General features: G+C 35.3%; 4 protein-coding genes and 1 pseudogene across 5 annotated transcripts; 4 read left to right on the top strand and 1 right to left on the bottom strand.

Annotated features, from left to right (window-relative positions):
- The first annotated feature begins 3,868 nt into the window (after positions 1–3,868).
- LOC105139035 (xylogen-like protein 11) lies at positions 3,869–6,147 on the top strand. The gene is made up of 3 exons (XM_011045337.1): positions 3,869–4,459; positions 5,617–5,682; positions 5,878–6,147. The coding sequence occupies exons 1-3, from the start codon at positions 4,057–4,059 to the stop codon at positions 5,982–5,984; spliced, it is 576 nt and encodes a 191-aa protein (XP_011043639.1). The 5' UTR covers positions 3,869–4,056; the 3' UTR covers positions 5,985–6,147.
- Positions 6,148–7,325: 1,178 nt separating this feature from the next.
- On the bottom strand, positions 7,326–8,534 carry LOC105139027 (uncharacterized). The gene is made up of 2 exons (XM_011045327.1): positions 8,107–8,534; positions 7,326–8,058 (listed from the first exon to the last, which is right to left on the bottom strand). Exons 1-2 carry the CDS (start codon positions 8,516–8,518, stop codon positions 7,349–7,351), a joined length of 1,122 nt encoding a protein of 373 aa, XP_011043629.1. The 5' UTR covers positions 8,519–8,534; the 3' UTR covers positions 7,326–7,348.
- Positions 8,535–9,674: 1,140 nt separating this feature from the next.
- Positions 9,675–12,093, top strand: FBX2 (F-box protein 2). The gene is made up of 2 exons (XM_011045315.1): positions 9,675–9,784; positions 9,985–12,093. The coding sequence occupies exon 2, from the start codon at positions 10,132–10,134 to the stop codon at positions 11,761–11,763; it is 1,632 nt and encodes a 543-aa protein (XP_011043617.1). The 5' UTR covers positions 9,675–9,784; positions 9,985–10,131; the 3' UTR covers positions 11,764–12,093.
- Positions 12,094–13,297: 1,204 nt separating this feature from the next.
- On the top strand, positions 13,298–15,892 carry LOC105139068 (GDSL esterase/lipase At1g71250-like). 2 transcript variants are annotated; one of them, XM_011045392.1, is made up of 4 exons: positions 13,298–13,828; positions 14,346–14,975; positions 15,416–15,680; positions 15,717–15,892. In XM_011045392.1, exons 1-3 carry the CDS (start codon positions 13,537–13,539, stop codon positions 15,667–15,669), a joined length of 1,176 nt encoding a protein of 391 aa, XP_011043694.1. In that variant the 5' UTR covers positions 13,298–13,536; the 3' UTR covers positions 15,670–15,680; positions 15,717–15,892. The 2 variants fall into 2 exon arrangements, with proteins under 2 accessions (XP_011043694.1, XP_011043687.1); XM_011045385.1 differs by having other exon boundaries at positions 15,416–15,892.
- A 146-nt stretch (positions 15,893–16,038) lies between these two features.
- Positions 16,039–17,844, top strand: LOC105139081 (geranylgeranyl diphosphate reductase, chloroplastic-like; annotated as a pseudogene).
- Positions 17,845–19,412: the final 1,568 nt, after the last annotated feature.

The raw sequence follows: 19,412 nt of genomic DNA on the forward strand, positions 1-19,412 counted from the left end.
AGCCTCTATCTTAAGGTTACGGTCCAACCAAGAAAATGCGTGCCATCAATTGCCAGCCATACGGGGTTTGCTGCCAGCAGAGTAGATAGACAGGAGAAGAGCTCGTCAACACGTGAGCATGTGCGGGTGCTCATTGACAGATTTATTTTTTATTTGTTTTTGTGTCTTAAAATATTGTTTTAACAAAAATAGATTATTTTAAGTTAAATATAAATTTATATAATCTTTTGCTTTGTTAAATTAATTTGTGATTTAAGTTGATTTCAAATATATTTTTAAATAATATTATTTTATTTTAAAAAATAAATTGTCTCGAGTTATCCACCTAAGTGCCTTATAAAAATACTCACGTCACATCCTGCACCAACAAACACAATATACATATAATTCTCAGGTGTTTATCCAAGAAGAAAGGGAAGGAGAGGAAGAACCAATAATCTTCTCATGAACAAGCTGGTCTGATCATGCACAATATTTCAGAGATACTTGTCTTTCTTGTGACTTGAGAATTCATGTGTGACCCAAACAAGTAACTTGGCAAGTGGCCTGGCTCGCCGTTCACCAAGCTGTGCTGATCGAATAAAGTGTTTTCCTCCTCTTTGATCATATGTTCACGAAAAGGGTATTTCATCTCTCTCCCAATACTCTACCATTGAAAGTTCTCCTACGCTTCTCCTCCAAGTCTCCTATCCAGTCTCTACCAACTCTAATTATTAGCAATCCATGAAATTGTTTAGAATTTCTTTCGAAATAGGGTTGCTTTTTCTCAAGAATTATACTCTAATTTTGCTATAAAAAAAATAATACAGATCAAATTAAGGCACAGCTTGATGCGACCCGTGTAAAATTTAATCTAGTAAGGAGAAAAACATATACTATATGGTATAATTTTGGGAGCCCATGTGTGAAGACCATAACATGTTACGTCAGGATTTGTGCCTATACCATACCCCCACGCAGAAAACTTGTGAAAGTGGGATACTGCTAGAAATCAAAGTTCATTTCTCACACACAACCAATTAAAGTTTCATGCCAGTGAGCTCTTATGGCTTGATGTCACCCATGTCACTTTCTTCTCAGTATATATATACTGGATTCCAGCTTCTCAGGGGCTCACCGTCAGTTATAAAAACAGCTTCGGATACAATTAAGGGACCGACTATATATATATTTAATCTCAGTATATTAGATTACTGGATCAACATGTAAATTATATGTTAATATTTGAAATCATCCGGCTCACTTGAGTCAATTATTTTAAAAAAAATAATATTGTTTGGTTTTTAAAAAAAAAAATCGAAGTCATGGGTTAACCCTTATATGCTAATAAGTTTGATCGATTCAATTTTTTTTTTTTAATCAATTAAAAAGATCGTGCATTAATTCACTTTTAAGATTAACATAGCAATATTTAACCTTGACAAATATTTAACCTTGACAACTATCTAGTTAAGGGTGAGAGGAAATGTCCATCCTAAAATGTTGGAAAATTTGTTTTAAGCTTTGCTTAAAATTAAAATTGTGATGGCAGGTATTTTTTAAAATATTTTTTATTTGAAAATATATTAAAATAATTTTTTTATTTTTAAAAATAATTTCAAAGTTTAAAATTGTTACTGGGCTCTCGGATTTTTTCAAAACATTTCCTAATATTCCTAAAACATCATCTATTTCTAATCCATCCTGCTCTGCTGATTTCCTGGCACCGTGGCTTGATTCTCTGGACGTAGTCCTTCTCTATAGTGTTTTTTTAAAATATATTTTTTTAATTTTTTAAAATTAATATTTTTTTATATTTTTAAATTATTTTAATATACTGGTATTAAAATAATTTTTAAAAATTAAATTAATAATATTTTAATAATATTTTAAAAAATAATTATACCTGTACTTCCAAACAGTTGCATGTCCTGCGTCGGATGCTGTCCAATAGTGAGTTCCCATCCACCTCTTGCTGAGTACTCACGACCGCATTGATTCCTCACACCACAGGGAAAAAGAAGAAGAAGAAAAACAAGAAATAAACCATGGTCAAATGATTTTCTATTATACTATATACTCTTAAAATTAAAAACTTTATTCGCTTAGAATAGTGTACAAATATAAATCTTTCACCCTTCTTCTCAGTTCCCACGGTTGATTTTCTCCTCTTTTTTTAAAAAAAAATTGATTTAATCATTTGTTGCTCTTTTAAATATTTTACAGGTCTAAATTTTATGAGATTATAAAATATCTACTATAAATATATTATCAGATAGATATCAATCTTGCATGAATTGATTTAGTTATAAATTTATTACTTGCGTATATTTTAATATATAAATAAAGGTCATTTTAATATAGAGAGATTTTTTTTTATTATGTTCTATTTTTAATTTTACATAAATATTTACAAATTAAGAGGATTAGTTGATAAAATCTTATCAAATATTATAAGATACTCCAAAGTTCAAAAATCTTGAGCTTAAAAATTATTTTTGAAATTAATATATCAAAATAATTTAAAAACAATAAAAAATATATTAATTTAAAATAAAATAATTCAGATTTTTTTTAAGTACTTTTTAAACACATTACCAAATACCCTCAAATGTAACATATCTTCTTAGTCCAGTCGACAAAGGGTGGATCGATAGCTTTCCTGACTACCAGGATTGAAAAAAAGGAGGAGGAGATCAACATTATATTTTCCTCTTAACAATTACATGAAATATTACGAATTCAGTGCACTGCATTAACGAATGATGTGTAGATTCCAAGCCAATTTATTTTTATATTTTAAAAATATTTTTTTAAAAATGATTTTATTTTATTTTTATTTATTTTAATATTTTTAAGTTATTTTAATGTATTGATATAAAAATTAAAAATATTTTTGTAATATATTTTTTTAAAAAATAGTTTCAAAAATAATTATTACTACGGTATCAAAATTATTGAGATGTGAAACCCACCAGCCCAGTACAGCTGAGTAAATGAGAAATGCATTAAAATCAAGCCTTAAAGGTAACATCTCTCTTTCCCTCTATTCTTTTGTTTTTCTTTTCAGAACATTTATTGTATTTGGAAGCCTGCTGGACAGCTTAGCAGATCAGCTGTCGCTTTATTGTACTTTCACACTTCTATGCTCATCCAAAAATCAAGAACGTACCAATATATATATATATATAAAACAAGAGAAACCTTTGCCATTCTTTTGGTTAAAAATGGGTGTAATTGTATATATTTATTTGATCATATATCCATGCATTGTTTTGACGTTTACGCACATAATTCGATCATACATCCATTTGATTACATGTTTTATGTTCGTTTATTTTTTAAAAGATCTTCATATATATTTGAAGTTAAAATTTAACGAAGAGACTATTTAGACAAGAGCAGCCTCGATGGTTAGGTATCAATCTTTATTAGAGTTTAGTGAATAATATTTTTTTTAAAAAATATTTTTTAATTAAAAATATATTAAAACAATATTTTTATTTTTAATATTAATACATTAAAATCATAAAAATAACAAAAAACACCTAAAAATATTCATTTAATATTTTTTATAAAAAATATTTTGAAAAGTGGGTTGAATTGTAAAAATAAACACTCTCTTAATATAATATTTAAATTTTTAAATAATATTATTAAACTTGACTTCATATATTAAGTAAATCTGGTAATTTACTGACCTAGGATCTATATAAAATTAGATTTTAAAATTTTAAAATAATCTATCTTAATTTCTTAAATTATGTAAATTCATGTGATTTAACTCCTTCTAGTCTTAATTTATAAAAAGATTAAATAGAATTTTATAAATGGGGTTTTATAACCGCAGGAGTCCAAACGCGTTAATTTTCGCACCAAAGACGGTGGGAAGTGGCAGGAATCCATGGACAATAACTTTGGTGGTGGTTGTATATTTATTGATTTCGGCTGGCAAGTGTTGCTATCTCCGTATATAACTTCTAGACCGAGCTTTCCTTCACAAAATCAAAACCACCCCCACAAGACAGAAACATAGCGACACTTGCTCGTGTCTGCATAGAAAATAAAGAGAGAAAAATGTCGAAACTAGCGATCACCACCATATTTCTAACCCTGACCATCTTTTCAACAGTGCCAGCAAAAACGTCAGGAGCCACGGCTCCTGTGGCAGCACCTGCACCCGTTTCAGGTGATCTTGCTCCGGCAGCTCCCGGACCAACAGCTGTCAATGAATGTTTAACTCCATTGTTGAACATGTCTGATTGCTTGGGGTATGTAACACAAGGAAGTAACTTGACAGTCCCTGATAAGAATTGCTGTCCTGAGCTTGCTGGGCTGATAGATAGCAACATTGTATGTTTGTGTCAATTGCTTGGTGGTGATTTTGCTGAGCAATTTGGGATCTCACTTGATAAGGGAAGAGCTCTCAAGCTTCCTGCAGTTTGCAAGATTGATGCTCCTTCAGCCACCTTGTGCTCAGGTAATTAAATCTATTTACTTGTTTAATTAATACATGAATGATCCTTAATTTCTTGTTTTATTTACCTTCCAAAGGTCCATTAATTATTGAAATTGAGAACTCTAATTGTATATTAAATTTTAATTACCTTAACAAATGTAATTTTAACCATTATCCTCGAGACATGCCTGTTTTTTTTTCTTTTTAAAATTGTATTAATCTCACATCAATGCTTTAATGCTATCAACGAACTTTACCAGTGCCTTGTCTTTGCTCTGCCCAAACCCATCACTTGCCGTTAATGCACGATGCTCACCGTTTTGCCTTTGACATTTATTATGGGAACCATCTTGAATCTGCCATCCCTCTTCTTCTTTTTTTATTAGAATTTGAGACCCTACAAACAATTTTTTTAGTTCTTAAAATAGAAAAAAAGGGCTAGCTAGAAAAGAAAAATCTTGCAAGGCTAGTGGCTTGCAGATTTGGTGAAATAAATTAAACCCAATTTTATTTATCAGATTCATGTGTTTTTGAAAATAAATAAATAAATCGCTTGTAAGAAATCATTGATAGTGTGAAGTTTAAGGTATAGATGCTTGTCGTTTGTCTGGAATTTGTCTTCTCTTTAATTAATTGGGTTTTCCTTAAAATTATCCTAATGCAAATCCTTCAGTCTTATATTCATGGTAATTGTGTTCTGTAAAATCTATGTATAGTTTACTTCAAGTGGTAGTTGGGATGGCGGTTGAAAAAAATCCATGTTTAGTTTACTTCAAGTGGATTTTCCCTCACCTAATCACGTGCTAGATCTGTTATTGTGCTCCTTTTATGTATCATTTCCCGTTCCATCACGTGCCTGTAGATGATAGGTGAGAACCCCCTGATTGTTTCCTGCATTCAAGATTGTTTTGAAAAGGAAACAGGATTATTGAATTACTTACGAGTTAATTTTTTTATTAAAATAATATTGTTTTATTGTTTTTTAAAGAAAATTACTAAGTGTTAATCTATTTTTTATTGTTTTTTTTTTTTAAGAAAATTGTCTTGAACATGAGCATAATACCTTTTATGTTCAAGTTCAGATCTCAATGGTTCATAATACCAAGTCCAAAACATGGAGATTTCTAGCTTTAGATTATTTTTTTTTATGTTTTTTTTCAACTGGCTATGTTTTGCAGCTGTGGGATACCCAGTACAAGCTCCAGCAAGCGGTCCATCAACAGGCTCGACACCTCTGGGTACTTGCTTTCATATTGATGTCTTTTTTCCAGTTCTTTGATTTTGTATGATCTTCTAACCCTTCAGGCGTGGCGGGTCTAGCCGCGACCTGGCTAACCGGCCCCTAGTCCGGGCCAGGTCTAACAAATAATTAGCTCAAAGTTTATTGGCTAGGTCAACATGTAATTAAAATTCATTGATTTTAAGCTGACTGGCTGCAGGTCCATCAACTGGAGAGAATAAAAAGAGTGCTGCTTCGAGCATTGCTGGCTCAGCTTATGCAATCTTTGGTGGCTTAGCATCTTCATTTCTCCTAACATTGTTCTGAGTTCCAGTTTTCTTCTCAGGTGTAACAGCTTAATTTAGTCTCATCATTTATTAAATGCTGTGACCATGGGATCTGGTATGCCTCGCAGCAAAATAAAGTGTGCGATTTGTTGTATTATTTCAATTATTTCATTTAAAAAAAAACTAGAGCATTGTTCCCTTTCTTTCTTCCTTGTTTGTTTTTCTCCTGATAGAATTTTTCAGTGGATTAATTGGCCTTAAGCATCCATGTTCTGAATTGGGGAAAACCCATGTGTAGTTTAATAAGCCTATCATCCCATAACTTCAAATGATTCCATGAACTTGAAACTCTACTGGAGAGCGTTTTTAATTAAATTGAATAAAATTTTTATTGACTTGAGTTCATCAAAATAGATTTATTTATATAAAGAAGAAATGAAATTAGGCTATTAAATACAAAATGGAATCTAGTAACTCAATGGTTAAGATTCTTTCCAAGCTGATCCGAGTCATATAAAAATGGATTAACTTGATACAATTAAGCTACTCAAAAGTAAAGATCGTTGGTTATAGAAGCCCTTTTCCATCACTTAAATATGCTTCATATCGGGATTCTTTCGTGTTTCTATCAGATGATGAGCCCAATTCACAATCACTATAATTAGCCCACATATTTTCATTGGTTCAAACACTTATTGTTCAACAAGGGCTAGCAGAAGAGTAAAACAGAACCGAGTACAAAACAGAACCTGCATATGACTCTGGATTAAACTACTCCTTCGGAAATTCAGAGGTAATTCGATTGAGATTGAGTGCCACGCGATCATAACATTACGTTGATTGATCAACAGGGGAGCATGAAATCCATCAAAACCATATCATAATATCTTGATCAGCATGAGAAAAAACAGAATTGCAGCAGAACAAAGACACCAACGCTGAGAACTAAACTGATGAGAGATTGTTTTAACACTGTTAAGATAGGCTAAGAGACGTTCATATTCCTCTCGTTCTACTCGAAGTTCTGAAGCCAATCTATGAAAAAATGTAGTGCAAATACAAGGAATGATTTTTAGAGCTGAAATCCAGTTTCTTTCTTGTTGGTTTGAGCAATTTGTTCCAAAAATTAAGGGCTTTCTTGAGGCCACTGCCTTAGTGGCCTACGTAAGAAGAACAATCAAGAGTGCACAGAAAAAAGAATGAAAGAAAGCTAGCATAATGAGATGGAGATGCAACTTCCTTCCAACAATATGCAAAATCAATCTCAGATAATGTTTAAGAAATAAAAAATGCAAGCTCTACAAAACTCAGCATAAAAGGTGCAGGCATATTCCACACGAAGAACATGAAAAATTGAAGAATAAAGAAAAAAAAGGCAAGATCGAAGAGATCAACTACTCAATCTTAGAGGGAGATAACATCAGTCACTGGTATCTCAGTATGATCAACATTGTTCTTGGGATCCAAGGCCATCTTACTGAGCCTAAGAAGACTCCTAGTAGCCAAAATTGCCTGAGTATTGATATCGTGCAAAGACCTTGAATACAAACTTCCGCATGCTGCAGAAGCCGAACATATCAACTCTTTATCCTTGTTAGGACCCAAAAGGCAGTGCCCTAATATCCTCAAAACAGGTTGCAGAAGTTCCCATGGCAAAGCAATCCTCCCTTCCTTAATGACACTTTCCTTCCCAAGATTTCCTTGATCAACTCGAAACTCAACATTTTCTTGATCGTCTTGGAGCTCACCATCTTTGTACTCATCACCGTCTTGACCAGACCAAACCTTACAAAACTCACAAAAATCAATCTTTGAACCAACAGGCATAAGAGACATCTTACTATAATATAACTCTAATGCAACCCCAACAATTCTTGCCCTTTTTGTTGATCTCACCGTAACATGAGGCTCCAAACTTGGAGATATCACAGCTAGGTTTAAATCTGCAGCATCAATATCCTTTGCAGGCTTTTTTGATTCATGGTAGATGCTTGGATGTGACAAATCAGGCACGTTAACAGTCATAGCTTGGCCTGCACGTGAGGTAGTTTCGTGTGCATAAATGGCTAACAAAACTGCCTCAAAGCCAGCCAAGGGTTTTTTTAGGGCAACGCCTAACAAAACTGCCTCAAAACCAGCCAAGGGTTTTTTTAGGGCAACACGAGAGAGATAAAGGCCAGCAATAATGGGAAGGAAACGTAAGACTACGAGCTGTAGTTGGGGTTCCGAGGATTGGAACGTGTCATAGAACCAACGACAGAGGTTGTTGTCGCCCGCACCAGAGTCGGGGAGACGGAGGAGTGATGAGACTTGAGAGGAGATATCAGGGTTGTGAAGGAGGTAGAAGGCAGGGTCTTGATCTTGAGAGAGGAGAGAGGGAGAAACTGTGGTTAGAATGGAAGAAAGGGATTGGATGGCTAAATGGGTGTTGAAGGAGGAACTTGATGATGGGGTTTCAGGGGGGATGTTGAAGGCAGAGGTGGTGACCGTGGTAGTTTCTGTGGTGAAGGTGTCTTGTGATATGGAGGTGGTAGGGGTGCTTGTTTCTTCAGAGGAGGAGCAATCTTCTGTCATTGTTTTAGACTAGTTAATTTTCAGGGAGGGAAAGGTCAAGAATCCGTGAGAGAGAGGTGTGAATAAGAGGAGGAAAGATTATGCAAAGATACAGATGAAAAAGAAAGGTGAGAAAAGGATGAGAAAATTAAGGAGGGAAAATAGGATCTAAATAAGAAGCCATTCCCTCAGCACAAAACGACATTCGAGTTTCCATTTTCCATACTAATCCATCCCCAAAGTGCTTGTTTTGCTTGAACTGTAATTATAATACACTCATGTAACAATAAACAATGCTAATGTTTGCCATATAATCCAATGCTATCTAGGCATCAATCCCACATATTTTGATGTTGGAGCCAAACAAAAAAGGCAAGGGATTAGAGTTTTTTTATTTAGAGTATAGTTATGTTGTATTTTTTATACTGAAATATATTAAAATAATATTTTTTATTTTAAAAAAATTATTTTTAAATTTAATACATCAAAACAATGTAAAAATATACAAAAAAATTAATTTTTTTATTAAAAATTAAATTTTTTAAAAACATAAATTAACTTGCATTTCCAAATGCTACCTTACTGTAACATTCTCTGTATACCAATATCCTAGTATGGTTAAAGTTTTCATTAAAATTTTTAAAGATTAACATCTTTGATTGATATAAAAAATTTATAAATTAAAATTAAAATTAAAATCATAATCATATTTTAAATTATTATAAAAAATATATTGATTTGTAGATTTAACTAAGTTTTTAATGATTTAGTTTGCTCGATTAAAGTGTTTACAAACTTGAAGGAGTCAATATTAAAAAAATTTAAATAAAAAATAAATAACTGTTTAAATAAAATCAAAACAAAAATAATTGATAGAGGTTAATTCTATGAACAGCAAATTGACCCGGTGATCAAATCCAATAAGGATTGAATGAGATCCTCTCTTCAAAAATGAAACAAAATGAACAAACTTGGCCCAAAACTAGCATGGGAGTATTGGGCTCATTGACAACTTAACATGCCATATCTTTTTGCCGACAGCACTTTACATCACGCGGTTCCTACAACCCTATGACACTTAATCCTTTAATCTCCACCGTCGAGATCCTTAAGCCACTGAACGATGATAATAGAAAATAAAAAAAATGCTCCAATCTCACCATGAAAAAACCTCAATTCCCCTTGTAGATTATGGTCTGATCATATTTGACAAGAAATTCTCTAACCCAACAAGACTATTTACAGTATCTGCTTCAAAGATCTTGTCTTTAATCTCTCCTTCAATAGGTACCATTAAAAACTTCATCTTTATTTATTAAGTTTTAGTTTTTGAGTTCTTTGAGGATCACATAATCTGACCTCCTTCGATTATTTGCTTTACATTCATCAAACTCTGATCATTTTTAAATTTGGGCTGTCATTGTTTTGCTTTAAGTTCGTCTATTTGTTACTGAATTTTGGATTTGACTTTTAGGGTTTCGTTTCAGGTTTTTTGTTGGGTTGTCCTTGAATTCTTGTCAAAGTTTAAGTTTTGGGTTGAAATTCCATCTGGGTTTTGCTTACGTAACGTCTTGGAATTAAGGGCTTTAGGTGTTTTAGCTCTCGTGTTTTTGGTTAGGTTAGCTATTCATTTTATGGCATTTGAATGCCAAAAGAGCACTGAGGTGTCAAAAAGTCTTGCCATTTGTGTTGAAAAAAGTAATTCCAATACAGAACATCTTGAAATTTCAGAGTCTTCTTTAGATTGTTATCCTAAGAAGGGGATTTTAAGCAGTTTGAGTTCAAAACAGCTTTCTTGTAATGATGTTTTGCTCAATTGTCGCCGGTCAATTACCGACCTTCCTCCGGCATTGATTTCTGAGATTCTTAGTTGCCTTGATCCTCAAGAGCTTGGTATAGTTTCGTGTGTATCGAGAGTACTTAATAGTCTTGCAACCGAGAATAGTGTTTGGAAGGAAGTATATAGTGAGAGATGGGGACTCCCTATAGTTCCTGCACCATTGGGTGCGGGGGTTTCAAATGAGAAGTCATGGAAGGAACTGTTTGTGGAGAGGGAGTACAGGAGTAAGATTTTTTTGAGTCGTTATAGCATTGATACTTTGCATGGGCATACTGAAGCAGTTAGAACAGTTTCTGTATTGGCTTCTGCCAAGCTCATTTTTACCTCTGGGTATGATATGATTGTGCGAATGTGGGACATGGAAGACGGGTTGTATATTGCATCATCGTGGCCACTTGGTTGCACTATACGAGCAGTTGCAGCGGATACGAAGCTGTTGGTTGCTGGTGGTACTGATGGTTTTATTCAAGGCTGGAGGGCAGTTGAGGGTCTCAAGAACTTGTTTGACCTTAAAGGTTCTGAGGTGCCAAACACTGAATTTAGAATTTGGGAGCATGAGGGACCTATAACCTCTCTTGCCTTGGACCCCACAAGGATTTATAGTGGGTCATGGGACATGACTGTTCGTATATGGGATCGTTCCTCACTTAAATGCATCAAGATCTTGAGGCATGGTGACTGGGTGTGGAGCCTTGTTCCGCATGATACTACAGTTGCTAGCACATCAGGTTCAGACGTGTATGTTTGGGACACTAATTGTGGGACTCTGCTAACTGTCATTCATAGTGCTCATGTAGGTAACACTTATTCTTTGGCTCGAAGCCATACAGGGGATTTCATTTTTACAGGAGGAGAAGATGGGGCTATGCACATGTTTGAGATCACTGGTCCTAAACCTGAGGCTAATGTTTTTAAGGTTGCAACTTGGATGCCTCACTCAGGGCCTGTTTATTCCCTTGCATTTGAGTTTCCGTGGCTTGTTTCAGCTTCTAGTGATGGGAGGCTGTCACTAGTTGATGTGAGAAAACTACTAAGGACCAACAGACGTTCTTTACGAAAGAATGTTTCAAGGTTTACCGATATGGACCGTAACAACATTGAACCGCCTCAGAGGATGTTACATGGGTTTGGGCCCAATTTGTTTGCAGTAGATATCGGTGCTGACCGTATTGTATGTGGAGGAGAGGAAGGTGTTGTTAGGATCTGGAACTTCTCACAGGCGCTGGAAAGGGAGCGGACGGTTCGTGCCATGAGAGGAATACGGTTGGAGAACAGGATGAGGCGGCGCAAACTTCAAATAGAGATGAGCAGCAAGGGTGGTCGGACTGATCAATGCTCTGTTGCAGCCAAGAAGAACCCAATGCATGTCGACAGGAGTGGTGTCTGGCCCAATAAACATGGGATGAGAGGCAAGCTGAAAGCATAGCAACAGATAATTACTGTGTTCCTCCAGTCCGGGCAGTATGACCTGATTATTCTTTGGGTATTTATGAACACAATTATGTTCTGAGTGTATTGCTACTAACTGAAGTTAAACTTGCATTGGCTATGGTACTTGCATTTTAAAGGCAACTTCATTTTACAGTAGTTTTTATGTGTCTCCTTGCGCCAGTTTTAATTTTAATCTCTTGTTGTACTTTCATTTGTTATTCTCTTCCCCAATGCCTATCTCAAACATTTCTTGAGATCCAGTAAGTTTACGCATAAGCCTGAAATTGTATGATTTCATAAAGAAATAAATGTTTGGCAACAGAAATACACGTTCATTTTCTTGTTTCCCCACAGAAATACACGTTCATTTTCTTGTTTCCGCAGTCATCCTAGAATTTTGGTGAGTTGAATTATGTGTATGCCTGATGGCTGATGAGTTACTATTCGCATGCTTTTTGCCATATCCGAGTTTGATCCTGTAGGGTAATGGAAGGAAGAGTGGAATTAATTGACAGCAGAGTTACGATTTTCCCCTGATTTTCTGCAAGTCATTCCAACAACTGTTGTCAGAACAGGGGAAAGTAAAGTCTTTTGGTCCCAAAAGTTCTTTCCAACTTTTTACCACTCCTGAAGGCTGAAAGGGATTCTTCCTTCTTCCAGATGCTGAATTTTGTTTGTGGAAGACATTTAGTAGAAGTCTTGTCTGAGAAACCCTCCTGCCATGTTATTTTCTTTATGCGGTTAACTAGTCTCAGAGATCCTGATGGCATTTTTTTCAACAATTTATTAATCAAGGTATAGCCACGAGGTTTTGGCATCTCCGGGACAATGGTTTTCTGGGTTAGCATGCTAAAAGGTGGATTTCTTCTGCTAAAGAAACAAAAGTCATACCATTTGGAGAATTTTGCTTCATTGGCTGTTGAGGGATGAGATTAAAATCTCGTAAAATCATGGTTCAAATCTCAACTTTTATCTTCTACAGTTTACAAGATAACCTCCTTTCTTACCATCACGGAGACCAGCCAAGCTCGTTTGAGCCTGTTTTAACTATTTGTCTTGTTGATGAGCTGCAGCTCAACTTAATTTTTTATTATTTAATGCGGTTTCGAGTTCAAACTATATATGTATATCCATTGAACTGGTTACTTGCATGTTTGGAATTTCCTACAATTTCTCATCATAAAAAAATAAAATAAAATGAAGAAATTTCTCTCATTTCTTACCCTGGTTTGAAAAGCTCATGATACAGAGCTGAACTTAGAAAGATATTTACTCAGTCAAACTCAATTGACTTGCACAGCATGAACTATAATTCGGCCAAATTTGATCAGGCCTTAAAATAATAATTTTTTTTTTTTAAGGAATAAATGATATTATTTTGATAAGAAATGATTAATCAGTTTTGAACTTGTAACCCGTGAGTTGACCGACAACTCAGTAACCCGGAACCTTTTCCGAGTCAGGCCTGGAGGGGTTGGCAACTATATTGGAAAACACTTGAAACGAATAGAAATGGGGTATAGACATTTGAATCTGCTACAGACCTACAAAGTTCAGTTGGTGGGCGTAAATTTGCCTTACAATAAATCTACCACTTTTCTAATTCAGAGCAAGCACCAAAATCAACCCTTAACCACATTTCTAGTTCAAACCTGTAAAGAATCCAATACTTCCCGCGTTATCAACAAAAGAAACGCTATTCCATCCAAGAAACACACCCAAAACAGCATCAAGAAACAAAGAAGAAACCGAAGAAAGGCAGAGTTTCATGGCTAAAAGGCTGGAGATCAGAACAACATCATCAAGAAGAAGAGCGGCAATGGTGTTTCTATATCTTCTTCTTGCTATCTTAATGAGCTCGAGCGGTCTAGTGCATGGACAATTCTTGCCAAATACACCCTCTGTAATGGAAAATGGATCACATGTATCTGCGTTGTACTTAATGGGTGATTCTTCTGTTGATTGTGGAAAGAACAGTCTCTTTTACCCTCTACTTCGCAGAAATCTTTCTTTGCTTCCTTGTAATGGGTCAGACTCCACCCTTCTTCCTCATCTTCTAGGTAACTGTCTTTCTCTTTCTTGAAAGTAACTATACATGCATTTGTTTTTCTTGGAACTATATGTGAAACTGAGCGTTCTTAATTTGTTAATGTTGAAAGCTGGCCTTTAATTGGTTGGCTCATAAGTGATACTTGGTGTTTAAACCCGTAGAGAAAGAAAGAAAGAAACAAATTCATTCTGGTTTCGATTGTTTTCCATAGCTGTTCAAGAATCATGAGAAAACAGTTGAAGTGGAAGGAGATAAATTGGTTAGATGTAGAATTCTTGGTTTCAGGGAGGATGTTGTTTTCAATGGATACATAATGTGATTTTCTGTTACCAATTTCTAGACCATATATATCTCGTGCTTTTCTTTTGCTGTATATTTTTGTGTGAAACTATAAGTGCTCACCTGCAAAGTTTCTGATGCAAAAGGACCTGGTGTATTGATGGCATGATCTGTGCACTGAACTGTTTCTTAAGAGTTAAAATGGAGCCGCAATTCTAGTAATGTTAGTCAATTTTATGGTACTGCAGCTCAGAAGATGGGCTTGCCTAATTCCCAGCCATTCAACAGTCAGAATGGATCGATTGAAGGGCTAATAAAAGGTGTGAATTACGGTTCAGCGCATGCAACAATCATAAGCCCCAGCAGCCAGAGCCACTCCTCTTTTAACCAACAGCTGCGCCAAGTATACGAGACCTTCCAGTTGTTGCAGCTTCAGCTTAGACAGGACATCGCCCAGGATTTTATCAAATCCTCCATGTTCTATCTTTCCTTTGGAAAAGATGACTATGTTGACCTCTTTCTGAGGAATTCTTCAGGCGTGATACTCAAGTACAGTGGCCAAGAATTTGCTCGCATTCTGGTCAACCAGATGGTTCATGCTATACGGACCCTTTACGATGCAAATGTGAGGAAGATCATAAGCACAGGAATATTGCCGCTGGGATGCACTCCACGCGTGGTATGGGAGTCGTATAATTCAACTGCTATTCATCATGGAATGGGTTGTGTAGAAGAGATCAACGAGTTGGTTTTGCAATACAATACAATGCTTAGTGAGCATATTGTGGAGCTCAATGTGGAATTACCTGACGCTCAGATAATTTTCTGTGATGTATACCAGGGAATGATGGAGGTCATAACCAACCCAACACTCTTCGGTACGAACCCTTTTTCATTGTTCCCATTTTTAAGGAATTCTAGGTTGAAGTTGCTACACCAGTTGCTGACGATTTATGCCTAATCATCCCCAAAGCCGAAAACTTCCTTGCTTTGAAATTCTATGATTTTTTAAAAATTAGTTCACTTCCATTTTCTTATCCTTATAATTAGCTTGAATAGCTAGATTGATATTTGTATATTGATCTGCCAGAAGTATACCAACTGCAAGTTCGTACAGAGTTGAGATAGATTTGAAAATTTGTCACAGCTATCGATCAATTCCTCTTGCCATTCCTGCACCATTTTACTAAGTTCTTGGTCCATAGTATCGAACCAAACGCATGATTATATGTAACCTAGTGTGATGTTACTGCATTGTGAACAGAATACAACACCAGTATCAGATTATTGAACTAGAAAGCTTCTGTCCCTAATACAGGATTTAGGGATACACAGAATGCGTGCTGTGGGCTCGGTCTTCATGGTGCAGAGATTGGCTGTGTTTCCACAGAGACGGCCTGCAACCAATCTTCAGCTCACGTATGGTGGGATCTTTACAATCCTACGCAAGCATTGAACTCCTTGCTTGCTGATTCAGCCTGGTTTGGCCATCCCTTGCCCGGCATTTGTCGTCCTATCACAGTCCAGGAATTGGTGTCCACTTCACATTTGACCGGAGTGCCATCCAGGTGATACATGCTTCATCAAACCGTCTGCTTTAGTAGTTTTTGGCCTGTTGCTCATGCTGAGCACTGCAGATTGAACATAATTTTAGATTATGATGATAACTTTTCAGAAATTTGTTTCTTGCATCCCAGTAGTAACTGTATACACACCGCTAGTATAGTAACTGTTAATGCAAACAGTACTGTCCTGTTCAAGAATGATATTGGAAACATGATGATATTTTTCCCTAGATTTTATGGGCACTGTGTATTTTTCACAATTATATGAATGAAAAATGGAATTAAGAAATCATGCATGCGCGTGTTTCGACCATACTTGACAGCCCCAATATGGCCACTCTCATGAAGAAGATTATAAGTTTGCATCACCGGTGAATTTAAGTTAATTATTTTTATTAAAACGATGACATTAAAAGAATCAAACATCATTATAATAAAAAATAAAAATGATTCTCTTTCTCTCCCCTAAACCCAACTCCATCACATTCCAAGCTGCCTTTATCACTCTCTTCACACCCATCTCTAAACCCTAAAAAACTTAGCATTAACACCATGGCCGCACTAGCACTAACCCACAACCTTCATTTCACTCCAACCCTACCTCTCAAAACCATAAAACAACACCAGCAACCAAAATCCAAAACTCTAACAATCACCGCCACCTCATCCAGCCCCCTCTCTGGCCGCAAAAACGGCGGCGGCCCAGCAGGTTCATCCGCCGCAGAAGCCTTCCTCTTCGAGCGTAGCCCTTCCACAGCTAAGCCATGTGGTGGAGCCATCCCTCTTTGCATGATCGAGGAGTTTTCCATCCCTCTTCACCTCATCGACCGACATGTCACTCGCATGAAGATCATCTCTCCTTCGAACCTGACCGTCGATTTCGGATCCAAAACTTTAAAGTCTCATGAGTTTATCCCCATGTTGCGCCGCGAAGTGCTGGATTCTTTTCTCCGGTCTCGTGCTCAATCCAATGGTGCTCATTTTATCACTGGCCTTGTCACGGATATTGAGGTGCCTGATTTTTTATCTTCAAAACCTTATGTTATCCACCACACTATTAATAATTGTAAACGAACGTTAGCCGTTGATTTGATTGTCGGGGCTGATGGGGCTAATAGCAGGGTAGCAAAGATTATTAATGCAGGGAATTACAGATGTGCCATTGCTTTTCAAGAGAGAATCAAATTACCGGATGAGAAAATGGAGTATTATCATAATCTCGCAGAAATGTATGTTGGGAATGACGTGTCGCCTGACTTTTACGCGTGGGTGTTTCCAAAATGCGACCACGTGGCGGTGGGGACGGGCACGGTGTGTGCGAGGCGGGATATTAAGGTGTATCAAAGAGGGATCAGGGAGAGGGTTAAGGAGAAGATTAAGGGTGGCAGAGTGATTAAAGTGGAGGCTCACCCAATCCCGGAGCAACCGCGTCCGAGGCGTGTGCGTGGACGTGTGGCGCTTGTTGGGGACGCGGCGGGGTACGTGACCAAGTGTTCGGGAGAAGGAATATATTTCGCGGCGAAATCCGGTAGAATGTGCGGGGAGGCTATTGTGAAGGCTTCAGAAGGGGGGAGAGGATGGTCAGTGAGGAGGATTTGAAGAGGGTGTACTTGAGAGAATGGGACGACAAGTATGTGAATACTTTCAGGTTCTTGGATTTGTTGCAAAGAGTGTTTTATGGGAGTGATGTGGGTAGAGAGGCATTGGTGGAGTTATGTGGGGATGAGTATGTGCAGAGGATGACATTTGATAGTTACTTGTACAAGAAGATGGCTAGTGGAGATAGATGGGATGATGTGAGATTGGTTTTGAATACTATTGGGAGTTTTATGAGGTGTAAGGTTGTAGGAAGAGAGATGGAGGCTTTGAAGCTGTAGGTAAGAGGTTTTTTTGAACTCTTTTGGGGCGTACTTCGCTGTATAATAACCCTTTGGGATCGATGTATGTGAAGCTTTTGTCAAAGCAAAGATGTCCTTGATGAATGTTGTTGTGTTCATGCACGCCACTTTTCTGTTTTTAACATGGCGAGGAAGAAGGTGGAGTGGATGTAGCAAAGCCTATTTCAACATCTTGCTTTGGAAATTCGGAGTAACTAGTAAATATATGTACCTCCTGCATGTAATTTCCCTCAACATGCTGACAGTTGGATGCCTAGTAAAAGTGCATGGATGTTGCAGGCTAATGATTTTGTTGGAAACTTTTCTAGATTTAGTACTTTATCAATCACTTTGGGATTGAAACGAAGCTCGATCAAAAGCCAAAATTGAATTTGATTCAGGACCGTTTGTTTTATAAAAATTAATTTTTAAAATTTATTTATGATTAAAAAATTAATTAATGAAAACCCTTTATAGTTAAAAGAAATTTAGTTTTGTTTTGAGAAAAATATTTTTTTAAGCAAAAAATATTTTTTTAAAATGATAAAAAATTTAAAAATATCTTATTATTTATTAATTATATTAAATTTGATCCATAAATTTTTAATTGCTATATATTTTGTCTTTATTTTTTTAATTTTATCTTTTAAAATTTAATTTAATTTGATTTTTATATCGATTTAATTCTTATTTTTATGATTCTTATTTGTTTTTTTCTTATTATTTTTTTAATTAAAATTTTTTATCTATTAAATTTGATTTATAAATTTTTAATTGCTATATATTTTGTCTTTATTTTTTTAATTTTTTTATCTATTAGATTTAATTTTTATTATTTTATTTGATTACTAAGGTAGAGAGGGATATTGATTGAAAACTTGGTATTGATCTGTAGGTAATTTCCTCCAAGCTTCCAGCTTGAAGACAATTGATTTTGTTAAGAGTTCAGAATACGTGATCTTACAGGCTGCAGGACAGAGTTCCTCGACTTTAGGAGTCCCCGTTAAGCCTCTCTGAAGTGCTTCGTTAATTGTTGCCAAAGGCACTGCATGCAGGACCAACCTGAAAAATGTCGGGTGGCTTCTTCTGTTTTATAATAAGCACTTATAGTACTCCTCTTTGATAGAAAGTTACTTGGCTATGTAACGTAAAATTAAATATAGCTTAATTACATCACAGAGTGTGAGGCATGAGATGAGGGGAGGATTTTCTATATATGTTGTATAATTCGAACTTTTTCCTTCTAGCACTGGAATATCTTAAAAAACTGTAGAAGAACTTAACTTTCAGTTTGGTTTGATTTTGTTTTACATTTGTTAAAACCAAATAAATAATCTAATTTAAATGAAATGAGCCTTTTAGTTTTTTTAATTTAGATGTTGATTGATTGAAGGGATTTTTAGTTTATAATTCAGTTTTATTTGTTTTTTATATAAAAAATATGAAACTGAAATCCAACTCAACTGATTTATCAGATTTCCTTAACCAAATTTTATATAAAAAATAATAATTCAAAAAATCATTATATTTAATTAATTTTAAATTGGTTTTTACTTGCATATAAACTTTCTGACTTTTCCCTAATTAGCATTTCATCGCTTGGGATATGCATAGAAAGGAAAAGGAAAATTGATGAAATTAATTTTTCTTTTTCTATGTAAAAGGCTCAAATAATTTAGTATAATGTGATCACTTTCTTAATAAGAAAATTTTAATTTTTTATTTTTATAATTGTATATAAAAAAATTTACTAGTAGCGTTAAAATTCATTATCTACTAGAACTAAAATAATATTTCACAATACTAATATCTTTATAAATCTTATTAAATTAATTTTGAATGTCAAAGGGAAAAGAGAAAAAAATAATATTTT

This window comes from Populus euphratica, unplaced genomic scaffold, assembly GCF_000495115.2.
Source record: "Populus euphratica unplaced genomic scaffold, PopEup_1.0 scaffold3.1, whole genome shotgun sequence".
Taxonomy (NCBI): domain Eukaryota; kingdom Viridiplantae; phylum Streptophyta; class Magnoliopsida; order Malpighiales; family Salicaceae; genus Populus; species Populus euphratica.

Excerpts from the sequence above, each read along its gene's own strand:
- LOC105139035 (XM_011045337.1), top strand. The coding sequence starts at position 4,057 with ATGTCGAAACTAGCGATCACCACCATATTTCTAACCCTGACCATCTTT. Across the intron at positions 4,460-5,616 it reads TTCAGCCACCTTGTGCTCAG|CTGTGGGATACCCAGTACAA; the intron begins GTAATTAAATCT and ends TATGTTTTGCAG. Across the intron at positions 5,683-5,877 it reads CTCGACACCTCTGGGTACTT|GTCCATCAACTGGAGAGAAT; the intron begins GCTTTCATATTG and ends GACTGGCTGCAG.
- LOC105139027 (XM_011045327.1), bottom strand. The coding sequence starts at position 8,518 with ATGACAGAAGATTGCTCCTCCTCTGAAGAAACAAGCACCCCTACCACC. Across the intron at positions 8,059-8,106 it reads TGCTGGCCTTTATCTCTCTC|GCGTTGCCCTAAAAAAACCC; the intron begins GTGTTGCCCTAA and ends CAGTTTTGTTAG.
- LOC105139068 (XM_011045385.1), top strand. The coding sequence starts at position 13,537 with ATGGCTAAAAGGCTGGAGATCAGAACAACATCATCAAGAAGAAGAGCG. Across the intron at positions 13,829-14,345 it reads CCTTCTTCCTCATCTTCTAG|CTCAGAAGATGGGCTTGCCT; the intron begins GTAACTGTCTTT and ends ATGGTACTGCAG. Across the intron at positions 14,976-15,415 it reads AACCAACCCAACACTCTTCG|GATTTAGGGATACACAGAAT; the intron begins GTACGAACCCTT and ends TCCCTAATACAG.
- FBX2 (XM_011045315.1), top strand. The coding sequence starts at position 10,132 with ATGGCATTTGAATGCCAAAAGAGCACTGAGGTGTCAAAAAGTCTTGCC.